This window comes from Canis lupus, chromosome 8 (assembly GCF_011100685.1).
Source record: "Canis lupus familiaris isolate Mischka breed German Shepherd chromosome 8, alternate assembly UU_Cfam_GSD_1.0, whole genome shotgun sequence".
Taxonomy (NCBI): Eukaryota; Metazoa; Chordata; class Mammalia; order Carnivora; family Canidae; genus Canis; species Canis lupus.
In genome coordinates, this window is record NC_049229.1 from 68855693 (window position 1) to 68869978 (window position 14286).

At 59.0% G+C, this 14286-nt stretch overlaps 1 protein-coding gene across 3 annotated transcripts in view; it reads left to right on the forward strand.

Annotated features, from left to right (window-relative positions):
* Positions 1-14286, forward strand: part of EVL (Enah/Vasp-like) — a 108984-nt gene that overhangs the window by 92674 nt on the left and 2024 nt on the right. For 2 of the 3 annotated variants that reach the window (XM_038545707.1, XM_038545708.1), the window contains exons 6-13: positions 451-680; positions 1362-1483; positions 4444-4504; positions 8234-8297; positions 9884-9950; positions 10042-10104; positions 13621-13687; positions 14046-14103. In XM_038545707.1, coding sequence (XP_038401635.1) covers positions 451-680; positions 1362-1483; positions 4444-4504; positions 8234-8297; positions 9884-9950; positions 10042-10104; positions 13621-13687; positions 14046-14103 — 732 coding nt within the window. The remainder of the gene's footprint in view (positions 1-450; positions 681-1361; positions 1484-4443; positions 4505-8233; positions 8298-9883; positions 9951-10041; positions 10105-13620; positions 13688-14045; positions 14104-14286) is intronic. The other variant, XM_038545709.1, reaches the window with a different exon arrangement.

A 14286-nucleotide genomic window follows, 5' to 3' on the forward strand; every position in this document is an offset into this window, starting at 1 on the left:
CTGCCCCCTCACATAGGCCCCCAACAGCCCTGCAACCACAGTTACCTGCTACAGTCCCCAGAGGCCTTGGGTCAGTCACAGCTGCATCTCAGAGACCAACAAGGGCTGGTCCCTGGGGTGGTGCTAGGTACAGAGAAGGACAAAGAGATACAATTTGTGCCACCAAAGCCCTTCATCTCCCATGGGAAGACCATGATTAGAGCAAGAGAAGGTTAGCTAAGCTCAACAGATGTTCACTATGTGACACTGTAAGTCCAACCAAGCCCCAGAATGCTGGGGAGACCAGCGTAGGGAGGGAAGGGACCAGGGCTAGGTGCATCCCATGGGGGCTTCCTGGAAGAAGCAGCCTTGAGCTGATCCCTCAGAGGAGCAGGCTTCCCTCTGTCGCTCCACCCAGGGAAGTAGCCGCGGGGGACTAGGGACTGACTAAGCCCCACTCTTGCATTTCAGGACCCATCCTCCCACCGGGGCACCCCTCATCTGCAGCCAGCGCCCCCCTCTCATGTAGCGGACCCCCGCCCCCGCCCCCACCCCCTGTCCCGCCTCCACCCACGGGGGCCACCCCCCCACCCCCACCCCCACTGCCAGCCGGAGGAGCACAGGGTGCCAGCCATGACGAGAGCTCCATGTCCGGCCTGGCTGCCGCCTTGGCTGGGGCCAAGCTGAGGAGAGTCCAGCGGGTAAGCGTCCATGGGTACGGGCGGGCCGGGCCCCTAACTGCCCCCATGTATAAGACCCCAGGAAAGCCCTCCAGCGTAGACACCATCTGTGCCACCCGGCACTGTGCCAGCCACAAGATGCTCTCAGTTTCTAACCTCCCTCATGCTGACCGTCATAGGCGGGGCAAGAAGCATCCCCTTGCAGATGAGGGGACCAAGGCACAGGCATGGAAGCAGTTTGCCCACCGTGTGGCGGTCAGATGCAGGGTTCCGACTCAGACCCAGGTCTCCTGGATCTGGGTCCCTCTCACTTCCCACACCAATCCTAGATGCCAGCAGTGCCATGCCCCGCGGCCTGTCCCAGCACCTCTGCAGTGACCTGGAAGGGGGATCGGCCATGGGGCAGCTGAGTGGCTGTGACTCTGACAGCATCTCTGACACTGCCTCTCCTTCCCTTCATGTCTACACCCACCTTAGCAGGGGCACTGACATGAGCCAGCAGTGCTGGGCAGCGACCAGCCAGTCCTGTTCCCTTGCTGGACTCTGGCTTGGTCCCCTGTGGAGCTGGAGGGATGAGCCTCGAGAGCCGTGGTCCTCCTTGCCACCATCATAGGAATCCCATCCATGCTTACATGTGCCCCCTCCCCCTCCAGTGACATCCCCCCCAAGACCCCAGACTAATGCTACATCCTTACCTCCTAGCCAGAAGATGCCTCTGGAGGCTCCAGCCCCAGCGGGACCTCCAAGTCTGACGCCAACCGGGCGAGCAGTGGGGGTGGAGGAGGAGGCCTCATGGAAGAAATGAACAAGCTGCTGGCCAAGAGGTGGGTGTTCAGGCCCCCCAGACCCAACTACTTGTCAGGGACTTCCTGCTCCTCAGCATCAGAGCATAGCCCTTGCCCAGTCCCAGGGCCCACTGTCACCTGGGCTCAGCCAAGCAGGGAACTTTAATCAAGTTCCCCTCCTCGAGGGCTCACCCTGAGGCATCAAGCCCAGAGGAGTCGTCTCAGCTCTCAACTCCTCCTGACCTCACTGATTGACGCAGCTTCCATGTACCAACCTCACCCTAAGCAGGGGGAAATTTGGAGCTAATCTTAGACATTGGTTCAGGGGGGGAAGAGGCTCCTTCCTCACACTTAAGATCCCAGCATAAATGAGATGCCTCAGTGCTGGAGCCACTCAGAGTCTACCAGGGCAAATGCGTGCCGCGGGACCAGTCCCACAGACCATTGTGGAGGACACAGGGAAGGCATTCTGAAGCAGAGGAGCCCAGAGGGCACCACCCTGGGAGTTCCACCCACGTCCTGGCTGAGTGCTGGGGCCGCAGGCCTAGTCATCCCCTTCTCTACCACACTAGCAGGTGTGGCTCCAGCTTGCCCAAGGCCATCAGCCTGTCCCTGTGCCACACAGTGACTCCCCAGCTGGAGAGGCCAGGCAGGCAGACCTTTTCACAAGGGTTGCAGAGCTTGGGTTCTCCTTATAAACGTGGCATAGCAGCAGGAATGTGCTGACATAGGTTGCCAATGCCATGGCTCCCCTGGGCACCAGAGCAGGGGGCTCAGGGGCAGACCTCACCCATCAGAATGCTCCTTCTTGTCCACGAAGCAGCATCCGAACCCTGCTCCAACAGTGACACCCACCCCCCAACCTCTTCTCACTCTCTGGGTACGTCCCCTGTCCTCCAAGCGGACTCACCCTGAGTGAGAACTGGGCTGGGGGATCACCTCACTAAGTGCACACAGCTCTGAGAGGATGAAGTGGGAAACCTAGGCCCCCAGAGTGCAGGTCATTGGGCTTTGCAACAAGGGCAGAGCCAGCATTTCCTGCCCAGGGCCTCTGCACACATGGCAAGGGACAGGAGAAGGAGCCTGCTGTGAATGGCAGAAAGAGCTGTGAGGCTGAGTACCTACGACACACAAGGTAACCAGGAACAGGGACAGACCGTGAACAGTTGTCACACAACAGAATGGAGGCTTGCAGGGTGATATGGCTACCCACCAGTGCAAGCCACTCCCTGGGGAAAGCCAGGAGGGCTCCAAAGGGGAGGTTCCACATGCGCACGGCCCGGAAGGAGAAGAACACATGTCCAGGCAGAGGCGAGTGGGCAGTGTTACAATACTGGGAAGGCTGAGATAGCCGCTGGGCCTAGAGCCCAGGGTGTGGAGGAGTGACGAAGGTCAGGCTGCAAGAGATAGCCTTGTTTGCAGGCACGTCGGGCTCCATCTCACAGAGGTGAACAGAGCCTTGGGTAAAAATAGATGTTTTTTGAAAAGAAAATACACTTTCTCCAAGTCCAAAAGCAGTGCATCAACAATAACAAGTAGGCCTAGCTGGTTCAGACCAAACGCAGAGGAAGTTCCTGAGGACAAGAAAAGGCTGGTGTCACCAGGAGCCCGTGAGACGCCCAGATGCTGGCGGGACAGCCGAGGCCCTGCCAAGAACAAGCATGAGTGCACCCCGCCCGCACGGTTCAGCGAGGCACTCTTGGAAGCCCGGAGTTTCGGCCTCTGCCCGGCCTCTCTCCCAGCGGCGGGGGGCACAGGCGGGAAAGTCCGCGCGGCCAAGAGCCCTCCCGGGACTGGCATGCCTGCCTGCTCTGTGTCTTTAGAAGATTAAAGCTTGGCTCTGGGTGGAGACAGTGTCATAGAGCAAAGTGGCAGTGGGGAGCCCAGCCAGGGGGCCACCGTTGTCCAGGAAGAGGGGCTGCCAGCTGGTGCTGGGTATCAGCAGGAAGACAGGACAGACGTGAAATACCAGGCAGAGGCAGAACTGGCTCTACTCTTTTTTTTTTCTTTAATATTTTTGTGTATTCACTTGAGAGAGGGAACATGAACGGGGGGGAAGGGCAGAGGGAGAAGCAGACTCCCTGCCGAGCACGAAGCCCCACTCAGGACTCGATCTGAGGACCCTGGGATCATGACCTGAGCTAAAGGAGACACGTCACTGAGCCACCCGGGCGCCCCCAGAACTGGCTCTGCTCTTGTGAGGAAGAGGTTGGTGGGGAGGATTCCCTGGGGGTGTCTCTCGGCTATGATAGCCTCAGCCTCGCAGAGCTGAGGAGCCCCGAGGGCATACTCTGAGGAATACGGAGGAGCGTGTAGCTCAGGGCGTCAGCCAGACGTTCGCCACTGAGGAGGCCAAAACACAGGTGGGCTTTAGGGGCTAAGAGAAGGGGTCCGTGCAAGTGGGGAGCAGGCAGGTTGACCAGAGGGCATCAGCTGCAGCTCTCTGGGATCCTCCCCTTTCTGAGCAGGGACAGACTCAGCCGTGATCAGGGAAGGCACCGCGGCAGGACTGAGTTCTGAGGCAGGAAGAGGTACTTCTGCCTTCTACGAGGCAGTGGGATTCGCTTACCAAGGCCAGTCAGGCTGAAGACAGAATGCCCCGACCTGTGACCCAGGGGCGCCTCTCCCCATCCCACGTGCCTGGCCTTGAGCGTCCTGGGGGAAGAGCTGCCACCCACCCAAGCCCAGGCTTGGTGAACCCAGCCCTGGGAACCTAGACAGGGTGCAAATCAACTTCTTCTAGCCCTCAGGTGCTGTAAACAGACACAGGAATGTTCCCCGGCCCCTGTTCTCCCTGCCCAGACCAGTTTTGTGTCCAGGGTCATGTAACGAGCACAGAAGGCCTGGGCATTCAACAAGGCATTGCCTCCTTCACACCAAACAGGGTTCAGATCCCCACCACAGGTTCCTCTGAGGACCAGGCTGTGTCCAGCAGAGGCATCTGGGTCAGCGTGAGAATCTTCAGGAGCTGATTTGCACCTTCTTCCTCCTTGTGTTAGGAGAAAAGCAGCCTCCCAAACAGACAAGCCGGCTGATAAAAAGGAAGACGAAAGCCAAGCGGTAAGCAGACCCCAGCCCTCGCCACCCTGGGCGCTCACCAGTGGGAGATGCCAGGCCTTTGAGGCACTGATGTGCGCCTGGTTTGGACATACTTGTGATAGAAACTTCACCAGGTGTTTCACAGGACGGACAAGAGAGTTTGGGGTGGGGGTGGGGGGGTGCAGAAGAGCCTGCCAAGCACTCAGTCTGGCCCTCCCCACACTCTGGGCGGCAGGCCTGGGCTCTCTGAGCATCCAACAGGCCCTGCTTTGCCCTGGAGGTCACAACTTCACGAGGTCGGATAAAAGGCTGAGAAGCAGGATCCAGCCCAGGAGTCCCGTGAAGGGAAAGCCTGCAGGCCTGCAGTCAGAGTGCACTCGCAGTAGGTGACATCTGCTGGAAGACTGGGGCAGTTTATATTCTCAAATTATTTCTAAAAAGATTCCACTTGAGTCCATTGATTCCAATAGGAGCTGCAAGTGAGCTGAGCAGAGGACCCTGGAGCCCAATCTGGCCATACAAGCTCCAAGCATCTGCTTCTACTTGGGGTGGCTGACTTTCCCTCTGTGTTAAGCTTTTCTTACAAAAATAGGCCCCTGGTGCAGTGGCTGATCTTAGACCCTAACTATAAGGGGCGTACAGTTTGCATCTCAGGGGTAGGAGCCAGGACAAGTATAACCAGCAGGTTGGTTGCTGCCTTACGTCCCCCCATCAGCAGGCTGGGCTCATCTGGGATAACCCCCCCCCCCCCCCGCCCCTGCTCTGGCCCTGCCAACCGGGTTTCCCTTTCTCTGACCCTCATGCCTGGGCACATGCAGTCCTTCGGCCCCTCCAGCCAGCTTCTCATCTCTGTGTAAACATGGCTCCCCCCAAAATAGCATCCCAGACCCCCAGGCTAAGTGAGGCTGCCCACTGCTTGATCCCTAGCCCTGTGCACGCACTTGTGCTCATTCAGATGCACTATGTCCTGCTGGTACTAGGCCCTGGGAGGACCAGGCTGGTGTACTGCTCTCTGGAGTTGGCCCAGCTAACGCCCCACGCATTTCTACAATTGCAGGGTTGTCACAGGCACCAAAAGCCTGTGGTCTCGCTTCAGCGTTCCTGAATCAGCGCTGGCTTTTCCAGGCAACTGCAGGGCCACCTAGCCCCGTCCAGAACCCTCGACACACCCCAGTCCCCGGCTCCGAGAAGAGTGGATTCAAATCCCAGGGACTTCTTGGAGAACCCTTCCACTCTAAGTGGAGTTCTCATCTTCTGACCCCCACTCTTTCTTTCCTTTTAGAATATGCATCCGGGTCACTGCTGGTTCAGCTTGCTGTGGTCCCACGCACAGTCAGGAGCCCCCCACACGCCCAGGGCCAGCCTCCCCACAGAGCAGGAGCTGAGAGAGCCCCCCAAGCACCAGAGCAAACACGCTGCGGGCCAGGGCTCTCCTGTTCTGTACTGCTCAGTGTTTTCCAAAGTCTCTTCATTGAACCTGTAGTAGGTTCAATAACAAATGGCAAACAAGCAAGCGTTATTTAAAAGAGGAAAAAAAGCCCCAAATGTGGAGTTGGGGGTGGAGCGGGCTTGCTGGCCAGGAGCGGGAAGGTGCCCCGGAGATGTAGCATGCTCTCCTTCCCAGCTCGGAGAGGAAGCAGAACTTCCCTTTGTAGAGGGAGCATTTCTTTGAATTATTAGTGAAATAATAATAGGATGGCATGGGAGAAAAACTTGTAATGTTTCAGTTATCCTAGTTTCACCCTGGCCTCCGTTCTTGCCTGTTTCCTTCGGGTCCCCATGCACATGTGCTAATGCACGTGATTTCAGTTATTCCGCTCTGAGATGAGAGGCCCGAGGAGATTCCTCCCAAGACCAGAGCCCAGCACACTCTCTTGTTTCTAGACCATAGGCTCTCAGGATTCGCCTGCTCACCCCACAGATATCTAGGTGCTTCCTGGTCGGTGCCAGATCTGTTCACAATCTGAGAACAAGTGGCTCTTACAGGTTCACATTGTAGGGGGGCGGGTGCTGGGGGGCCTCCTGCTTAGAGCGCTGAGCCCGGTGTCCTGACCCTGGAGGTGGCCATGGGGCCCCGGTCCTTCCACCCCAAGCCTCTGATGGACCAGAGAGGAAGGAAGCAGAGAGCTGACAGGAAGCGGCATGGGCAGCAAGAGAAGGTAGTTCTTGGCCTCGGGTCAGAATTACACCAGTTCAGCCTCGGCAGGGCGGTTGGCTGTCCCTGGTCAGTGCTCCACATGGCAGTTGTGCATGTTGCTTAATAAAAGCAGAGGAATTATTATTACTTAGTAAATACCACCTTCCCAAGAATATAAAATTTTTCCAAAGTACAGGTGTGCAACAAACGTCAGCTTTTATTACTTCTGAATTAATTTGAATCATTCACCTCCTTTATTTGCGTGTCACCATGGACATCCCCCAGGCAGACCAGACACGCATTTGCTGGGGTCTGTGGTGCCCCCCACCATGGGCTAGGTGCTGTATGTGTGCGGGGGGTCCAGAGCCGGTAGGATGTGACCACTGTCCTCAAGGGAAAGGACACGGTGAGCAAAGAAAGTGCTGAGGGCAGAGAGAGAGGGAGCAGCAGGGGCCCTGGGGGAGAGGGAGAAGTCCTAAAATACACCTAGAGCCTCCAAGAGAAGTGACATTTACCCAGAGCTTTAAATGGTGAGCGGGGTTTGCAGGGCAGACACAGTGGACGGTGCTAGCGGGGACGGAGGCAGAGGCACAGAGTGGTGTGGGGCACACCCGCTGCTGGGCAGCAAGAGGCGGCCCTGCTCTGGGTTCCGCCCGGCCCACCAGTCAACCCTGCCTCTCCCGGCAGGTGGGTGCTTTTAGCAGAGGGGCACTGAGGGCAGAGCTAGGTTCTAGAGCTCACTTAGGCAGCAACACTGAGGATCTTGTGGACTGGTTGGAGGAGAGAGAGCATGGGTTCTTACCACATCCTCCTCTCTTGGTAAAAGAGAGTGAACAGAGTCTTCCACAACCAGGACGTGGGCCGTGCCCTGGGCAGCCCAGCCCTGCAGCAGCCTGCCTGCACACCCCCCTCTAGGGTTCCCTAACATCTGGTCCTCACAGCGGCCCATGGAGATGTGAACCAGGCCTGGAGAAGGGAGGTCACTTCCGTGGTCCTGCCTGGCTACTCCCGCAGGCAGCAGAAGGGGCCCAGTGGACAGTGGGGCAGAAACTCCGCTGGGGCTCAGGCCGTGCTTGTGCTCATAAGGAGTTGGCCAGGTGGGCTCACAGGGGACTCAGTAATGGGCAGGGCTTGCCGCCAGATTGTCTGCCCCACTCTACAGGAGCCCATGTCTCTCCCTGTGGCCTTCTCCCCTGACTGTCCATGGGCTAGCCCTACTCCCCACCAAGATTGGGGGGTTTCACGTGTTAATGATAATTTTCATTGTCTTGCTGATTGTAAAAGTAAGATGTGCTCCTTAGAAAATGCGAGAAACTAACGTGTCCTCGTGACCTGGTCAGAGGCACCCTGCTCTTGCCCCGACTGGCTTTCCTATGCAGACTCTTAGGGCAGCCTTTTTCCTTTTTTTCTTTTTTTTCTTTTTTTAAATTTATTCATGATAGACAGAGAGAGAGGCAGAGACACAGGCAGAGGCAGAAGCAGGCTCCATGCCAGGAACCCAACGCGGGACCGGATCCCGGGACCCCAGGATTGCGCCCTGAGCCAAAGGCAGGCACTAAACCACTGAGCCACCCAGGGATCCCCCAGGGCAGCGTTTTTCTTTATCGTTTCAGGAAGAGCCGAGCACCTCTCCATCTCCCGGGACCCGAGCAGCCAGCCAGCCACCTAACTCCTCAGGTGAGGGGCGCCGTCCTGCCCTGCAACAGGCACAAGGTCTTAGAGCAGGAGGGGCCCCCTCCAGGAAGATGACTCAACCCAACCGCCTCACTGTACAGATGAGCAGTGAGGGCCAGTGAGGTGGCATTAGCTGGTCTCCCTGACACCCGAAAGCCCTGAGCCTCCACACTGATCCAGAGTAGATGCTGACGTGGCCACCTGTGCCGACAGCCCAAGGGCATCAGGCTGGCCAGACCATAACCCCCCACCCAGCCCTCTCATTTCCCACACGGAGACAAGGAGGGCATTGCATCTGGGGTTCAGGTTCCTGGCCTCAGGCCAGGGCTCTGAGGAGGATTACGGACCTGCCACACTCCTGTCTCCCTGTGAAACGCCACCTGTGGCACGTATAACAGGGATCACCCGTGAGTCTTGCTCATTGTGGTGCTCAAAGAAAGTCTACCAGGCGATGCTTCCAAAGTTATGCGTTAGAGGAAAAACAGTCCCAGCCCTGCTCAGAAGCCCCGTGTGAGCCCCAGAATGTGAGCCCCAGGGTACAGGGATGGAGTTAGGACAGTTCCTGGAGGCTGCAGGGTGGGAAGAAGCCACTGTGCTTGGTCAGTCGTTCAACAAACATTTGTTCAGCATCTGCTCCACACAGGGCCTGTGCTCCCGAACAAGGTAGGAGAGGCAGAGGGGAACCCCGCTAGCCCCCCTCAGCAGAGGGAGGCTCTGGCCAGTTGTTGCACCAGCCTCTGGTCCTGCCACTCTGCTGGTGTGGCTGCCTGCCTGCCCCGTGAGACTGCCCCTGTGTCCTCTTCTCCTGAGAGCTGCCACCATGGATTCTTGGTGAATGACTCCATGAACACTGCACACCCCAGTGAATGGTTCTGTTTCCCAGGTTAGGAGGTGACATGATTTGCCCAAGGCCCTATGCCTGTGGGCCCAGCATCTGCCCTGGAGTGTGGCTTTGGGGACACTCTCCTCACACCCATTGGGTGGCTTCCCTGCTTCCTCTAGGGATTTTCTCCTGCCTCTACGCTCATCCTGCAAAGTCTAGGAATTCAATTCAGTCCAAAAATCTCTTGAAGTAAAATGAAACATTAATTTAACACCACTTAAAAGAGAAAATGGAAAAAGAAAGTAGCTTTGAGGGCCGGGGCAGGAAGGGGCCGGCTGCAGGGTGCAGGGGAGACATGGTGGGCACGTCTGGGCAGCAGGTGTATACGTGGCGCTCAGGCTGACCTGAGAGCATCCCGGCTAGGGCTCCCTCTGTACCCCCCCAGCCCTTTGCTGGAGTCATGACTCGACTCTGGGAGTCATGATTGAGAGGCTCCCCCATCAAGATGAAACCCAGCTGTGGTGAGAGGACTCAGAACCAGGCCACAAGTCAAGGTCAACCAGGTCGAGGGAATGGGAGCTGTGTCCTGAGTGGGGAGACTGGGAACGAGGGGCCAGGTTTCAGCTCCACCTGCAGCAGCCCTTCCTGATGGGGTAGCCCTTCACCCTCAGCACTGGGGGGCCTCCTGCCTGGGATTGTGGGGGGAACGTGGCCACCGAGAGGTCTCCCAGCTCTGAGGCTCCCTGTCCACGGTATGAATTGACAGAGACTGGCCGGAAGCCCTGGGAGCGGAGCAACTCGGTGGAGAAGCCTGTGTCCTCGCTGCTGTCCAGGTGAGCTGCCCCACGAGGCGGCACTGCGAGTCCGGCGGGGCCACGGCGGGCGGCGGGCCAATTCACATGTCTGTTTCATTCCGTGCCGTAGAACCCCGTCTGTGGCCAAGAGCCCCGAAGCTAAGAGCCCCCTTCAGGCGCAGCCTCACTCTAGGTACCGAACATCCCCGTCTCGGGGGCCTCCTCTGTCCCCTGCCCGTGACTAACACTCCCAAACCCGCCCCCTGTCCTGTCACCTAACAGTTTGCTCTGGGAAAGGGTGGGCCTGTTCCCTCAGACCTGGGGAAGGCAGGGCTGGAGGGACGCAGATGTGAGGGGCTGTGCACGCCTACTCTGGCTGTCCCCTCCCAGAGGGAGAGACTGGGGCCTGGGGAGGGCAGTGAGGCGAGGCTGACATCGGACTCCCATGACAGTGCTCCGGGCTCACTGTGACATCGGGCAAGCCGGTGGCCCCTCCCGGCCTCCCCTCCTCGATCCCGTAAAGAGGTCTGTGAGCCCTGCGTCTTGTGACAGCGATTAGTGGGCAGCAGCTGGACACAGTCCCACAGCTCAACTGATCCCGGGACCGGCCGGCACCCTTCCTCCTTCCCCTCCCTCCTCTGCCCACAGCACACAGCCGTCTTCCCCCAGGGAGACCATATTTCCCAGACCAAAAGCTGGTGTGCATAGCAGGATGGAATGTTCAAAGCTGAGGTGTCCCCAAAAGTGAGAGGCCCCATAGTCACCGGAGCCGAGCGCAGCCCAAAGCTGCAGGTCTCTGGAACCCGTACTAGGAAGGGTCGCCACTGCCCGGCACAGACTGCAGGGGAGCCGCTCTCAGAGCAGTAGCATCGGAGCCGGCCGTGCAGAGTGGAGCGAGCCTGTCGGGGAGGGCCCGGGCCCGGCTCCGGCCGGAGCGCTGAGGACAGACACGGCCCTCAGGAGTGAGGTCTCGGGTCAGCCAGGTTCTGAGCTGGGTCCTGCAGGTCCCTGCTGCAAGGAGCCCATTTTCTGTTGGGAAGGCCCATGCACGAGGCGGCCGTGTGTTTGAGAGGTGCTGTGTGGAACACAGAGGGTCGCATGGCAGACCATGCTGGGGACCGAGGTGCTCTAGCACAGGGGCTGGGACAGGCCTCTCAGAGGTGGCATTTGAGTTGACCTGCATGAGGAGGAGCCTGCCCTACAAAGAGCGTGGGGACAGTCTTCCGAGCTGGAGATGGTAAGTGCTGAGGCCCTGTGACCAACCCGGCAGTTCACAGAACAGGAAGCTGGCCAGCGTGGCTAGCAGGTGGCAGCAGGTGGGGAGGGGCCGGCAGGGGTCACGTGGCTGGAGGGCTGGGCTGCATTCTGTATGTGCTCACCGTGGTGGACCAGCACTCTCTCTGGCTGTGAGGGGGCCGGAGCCAAAGGAGGGGCCCCCGGGAGGAGGGAGGAGGTGAGGTGGCCAGGGGTGCGCTTGTGGCCCCCCAGCACTTCCTGCAGGTGGAGCATGGTGGGCTGCCAAGTGTTCCCACTTGGGATGGGGCTCTCCACCTCTGAGACCAGTGTGCTCTCCAGTTCCACGGAGGGCTCCGAAGGGGGCAGGCGGCCACAGTCTGCCTCGGGTGACCCCGGGGGAGCTGTCAGGTGTGCATGTGGGAGAACCAGAGCCCCGACAGGTGAAACAGTTTGTCCAGGTGGCCCCAGAAATGGCTGCTGGAACAGGCCCCGACCCCACAGACGGACATGTGGGCCGGGGGTCTCAGGCTGCACCTCCTTCCCCACCAGGATCCAAAGCTATTTAGTGTCCTTCAGAACCACACTGGCCTCTCTTCAGTTCAGCCAGGAGAGGAGCAGGAGCATGTTCTTCTTGGATTTCTTTTTTTTTTTTTTCTTAAGGTTTAATTTATTGAGAGAGAGCACAAGAGCAGGGGGGGAGGCAGAGGGAGAAGCAGACTCCCCGCTGAGCTGGGAGCCCCACACGGGGTTCGATCCCAGGACCCTGAGACCATGACCTGAGCCAAAGGCAGCCACTTCACCAACTGAGCCCCTCCTTTTTTTTTTTTTTTTTTTTTTATTCCAGGTTTAGGTATTAGACCCCTAGATTTATTCAGGGGTTGGTTTTCTCAGCTTTTTAAAAATATAGTTGACATCCAGCATCGTCTGAGTGTGATGTGTGCAACACGGCGATCGATGTCTGTGTGATCTGTGTCTGTGAGAGGTCTGTGAGATGCTCACCGTGATGAGGTTAGCGGACACAGCCACCACTCGGGGTCAAGATCCTGTCTTAGCCGCCTCTAGGGTACCACACCATGCGCTCAGCTGTGGCCACCATGCTGCGCATTAGATCCCAGAACTCACGACTACACCCGGAGGCGTGTGCCCTTTGACCTCCTTCACCCGCCCCGGCCGACAGCCACCTATCTGCCGTGTTCCTGTGGGCTCGCCAGTGAGACCAGCAGTGCTTGCCTTCCTCTGCCTGCTGATCCAGCCAGCGTCGTACCCTCGGGGTGTCCTGGCGTCCCTGTTGTCACTCGCGGCAGGACTCGGTTTTTAGGGCCGGGTGCACTGCATCTTCTTCGTTCGTCTGTCAGCAGACGGTACTTCCACGTCGAGGCCACTGTCAGTAACGTTGCCGTGACCCGGGGGGCCCTGCCTTCAGGACCGCAGTCTTCCTTCCTTCAGACACCCCCAGCAGCAGCTCTGGCCTGGGTTGTCGTGGGCCCTCCCTGCTGCCCGAGGTGGCCACCCACACACACTGCGGCTGCCCAGCCTGCCCCGTCCCTAGAGAGGAGCCCCTCGCAGCCATGCTGGCTGGCCCTGCCGGGTCACGTGTGTGTCCACCATCCGTCACCTCCGTGGTCCTCACAGCCGGCTCGGGCCACACCACTTCCCTGGTCCCGCAGGCTCCAGCCGCCATTCTCTCCACGGGAGATGAGTGGGCTTCAGACGGTGGGCCCCTCCGCCCCCACTGCCCTGTTCTAGAGGCTGAGTGCTCAGATGAGCATTCTGTAAAGATTTTCCAGGGATGGTTCCCATGCAAGAGACATTAACTATCGAACTAGCTAACCTTAGTTCAGCAGCGTTTCAAAGGACAGTCCGTGTGACCGAGACCCTTTGCCTCAGAAGAGCAACACCACATCCAAGGACGTTTCCTGAAAAAAAAGTTACACGCTAGGACCAGTTCCCAACGCCAGGGAGGTTGGTTGGTTGGAAGCAGATGCTGTTGGGATGAGTGTTTACTGTGTGATTTTTGTGACTTTGCATCCTACGTAAAGTCCTCGTCACTGGTTTCCCCGAGCCCCGGTTTAGGCAGGGACAGATCCCTCACCAGCGAGGAGCTTGCCGGTGTCTGCTGTCCAGAGCGGGCAGTGCGACCGGAACAGTGACCGTGGCATTGGCGCGTCTGTGTACGAGCTCTCACGTCCCCACACAGCCCCTTCGTTGTACCCCGCGGTTGGGAAGGCTGGCCACGGTGTTCATGAGACCCTCTTGAGGTGGAGACGTGCCACTAGACTCCTTTCAGGGTAGCTCAAGGCTGGCCAGGCGTAAAAGCAAAAAGCTTCTGATGGGAAGAGGGCAGTGCTTGACGCCCGGGCCTCGGCCCTGCGCTTGGAGGCCCTGGCACACCCGCCTGCCTTATCTGTCCCCGCGTGGTGGGCGCCCGCCAGGACCTGCTGCCCTCCTTACCGCACCCTGCCACCCTCTCCAGGATGAAGCCGGTGGGGAGCGTGAATGACGTGGCCTTGGATGCCTTAGATTTGGATCGGATGAAACAGGTGAGTGTGACCTTTCCTGAGAGGCTGTGCAGGAGCCAGAGGCTGGGACCCTCTCATGTCCACGCGGGCAGGCAGGGTGGCCAGAGGTCTGTCAGGGGGCGTCCACGCTCAGCACTGGGCCCCCAACCCCATCAGCAGCAGAGAAGCCTCCCTCTGCCCTTCTGGCCCCCCAGCCTGCTCTGGGGCCGCCCCTGGTTTCTGCAGCAGGACTTGGGGTGGGGTGCCGTCTCCCATTCACTCCAACCTTGCCCTGTGGGGACGCAAATAAGATGCGTCCTTGGGACACACCGCCCCTGGCAAAGCCAGCTTCCTCCACTCTGTTTCCTGTCCCTTCACTTTGAAGCTCTGCTCCCTACAGGAGATCCTCGAGGAGGTAGTCCGAGAGCTCCACAAAGTGAAGGAGGAAATCATCGACGGTGAGTGGAGGGCCTGCCCCGGGACGTCAGCCAGGGTCCCTGCGGGGCGGCGGGGCGGCCCGCCCCCTGGGCTGCGAGGCAGCGGAGCCGTGCTGGCCCAGCAGGGAGACCATCCTGGGCCCAGACGCCCAAGGTCCCGTGGCCACGGTTCTGTCCCTCCTGCTGATCACATCCCCCCCGTTC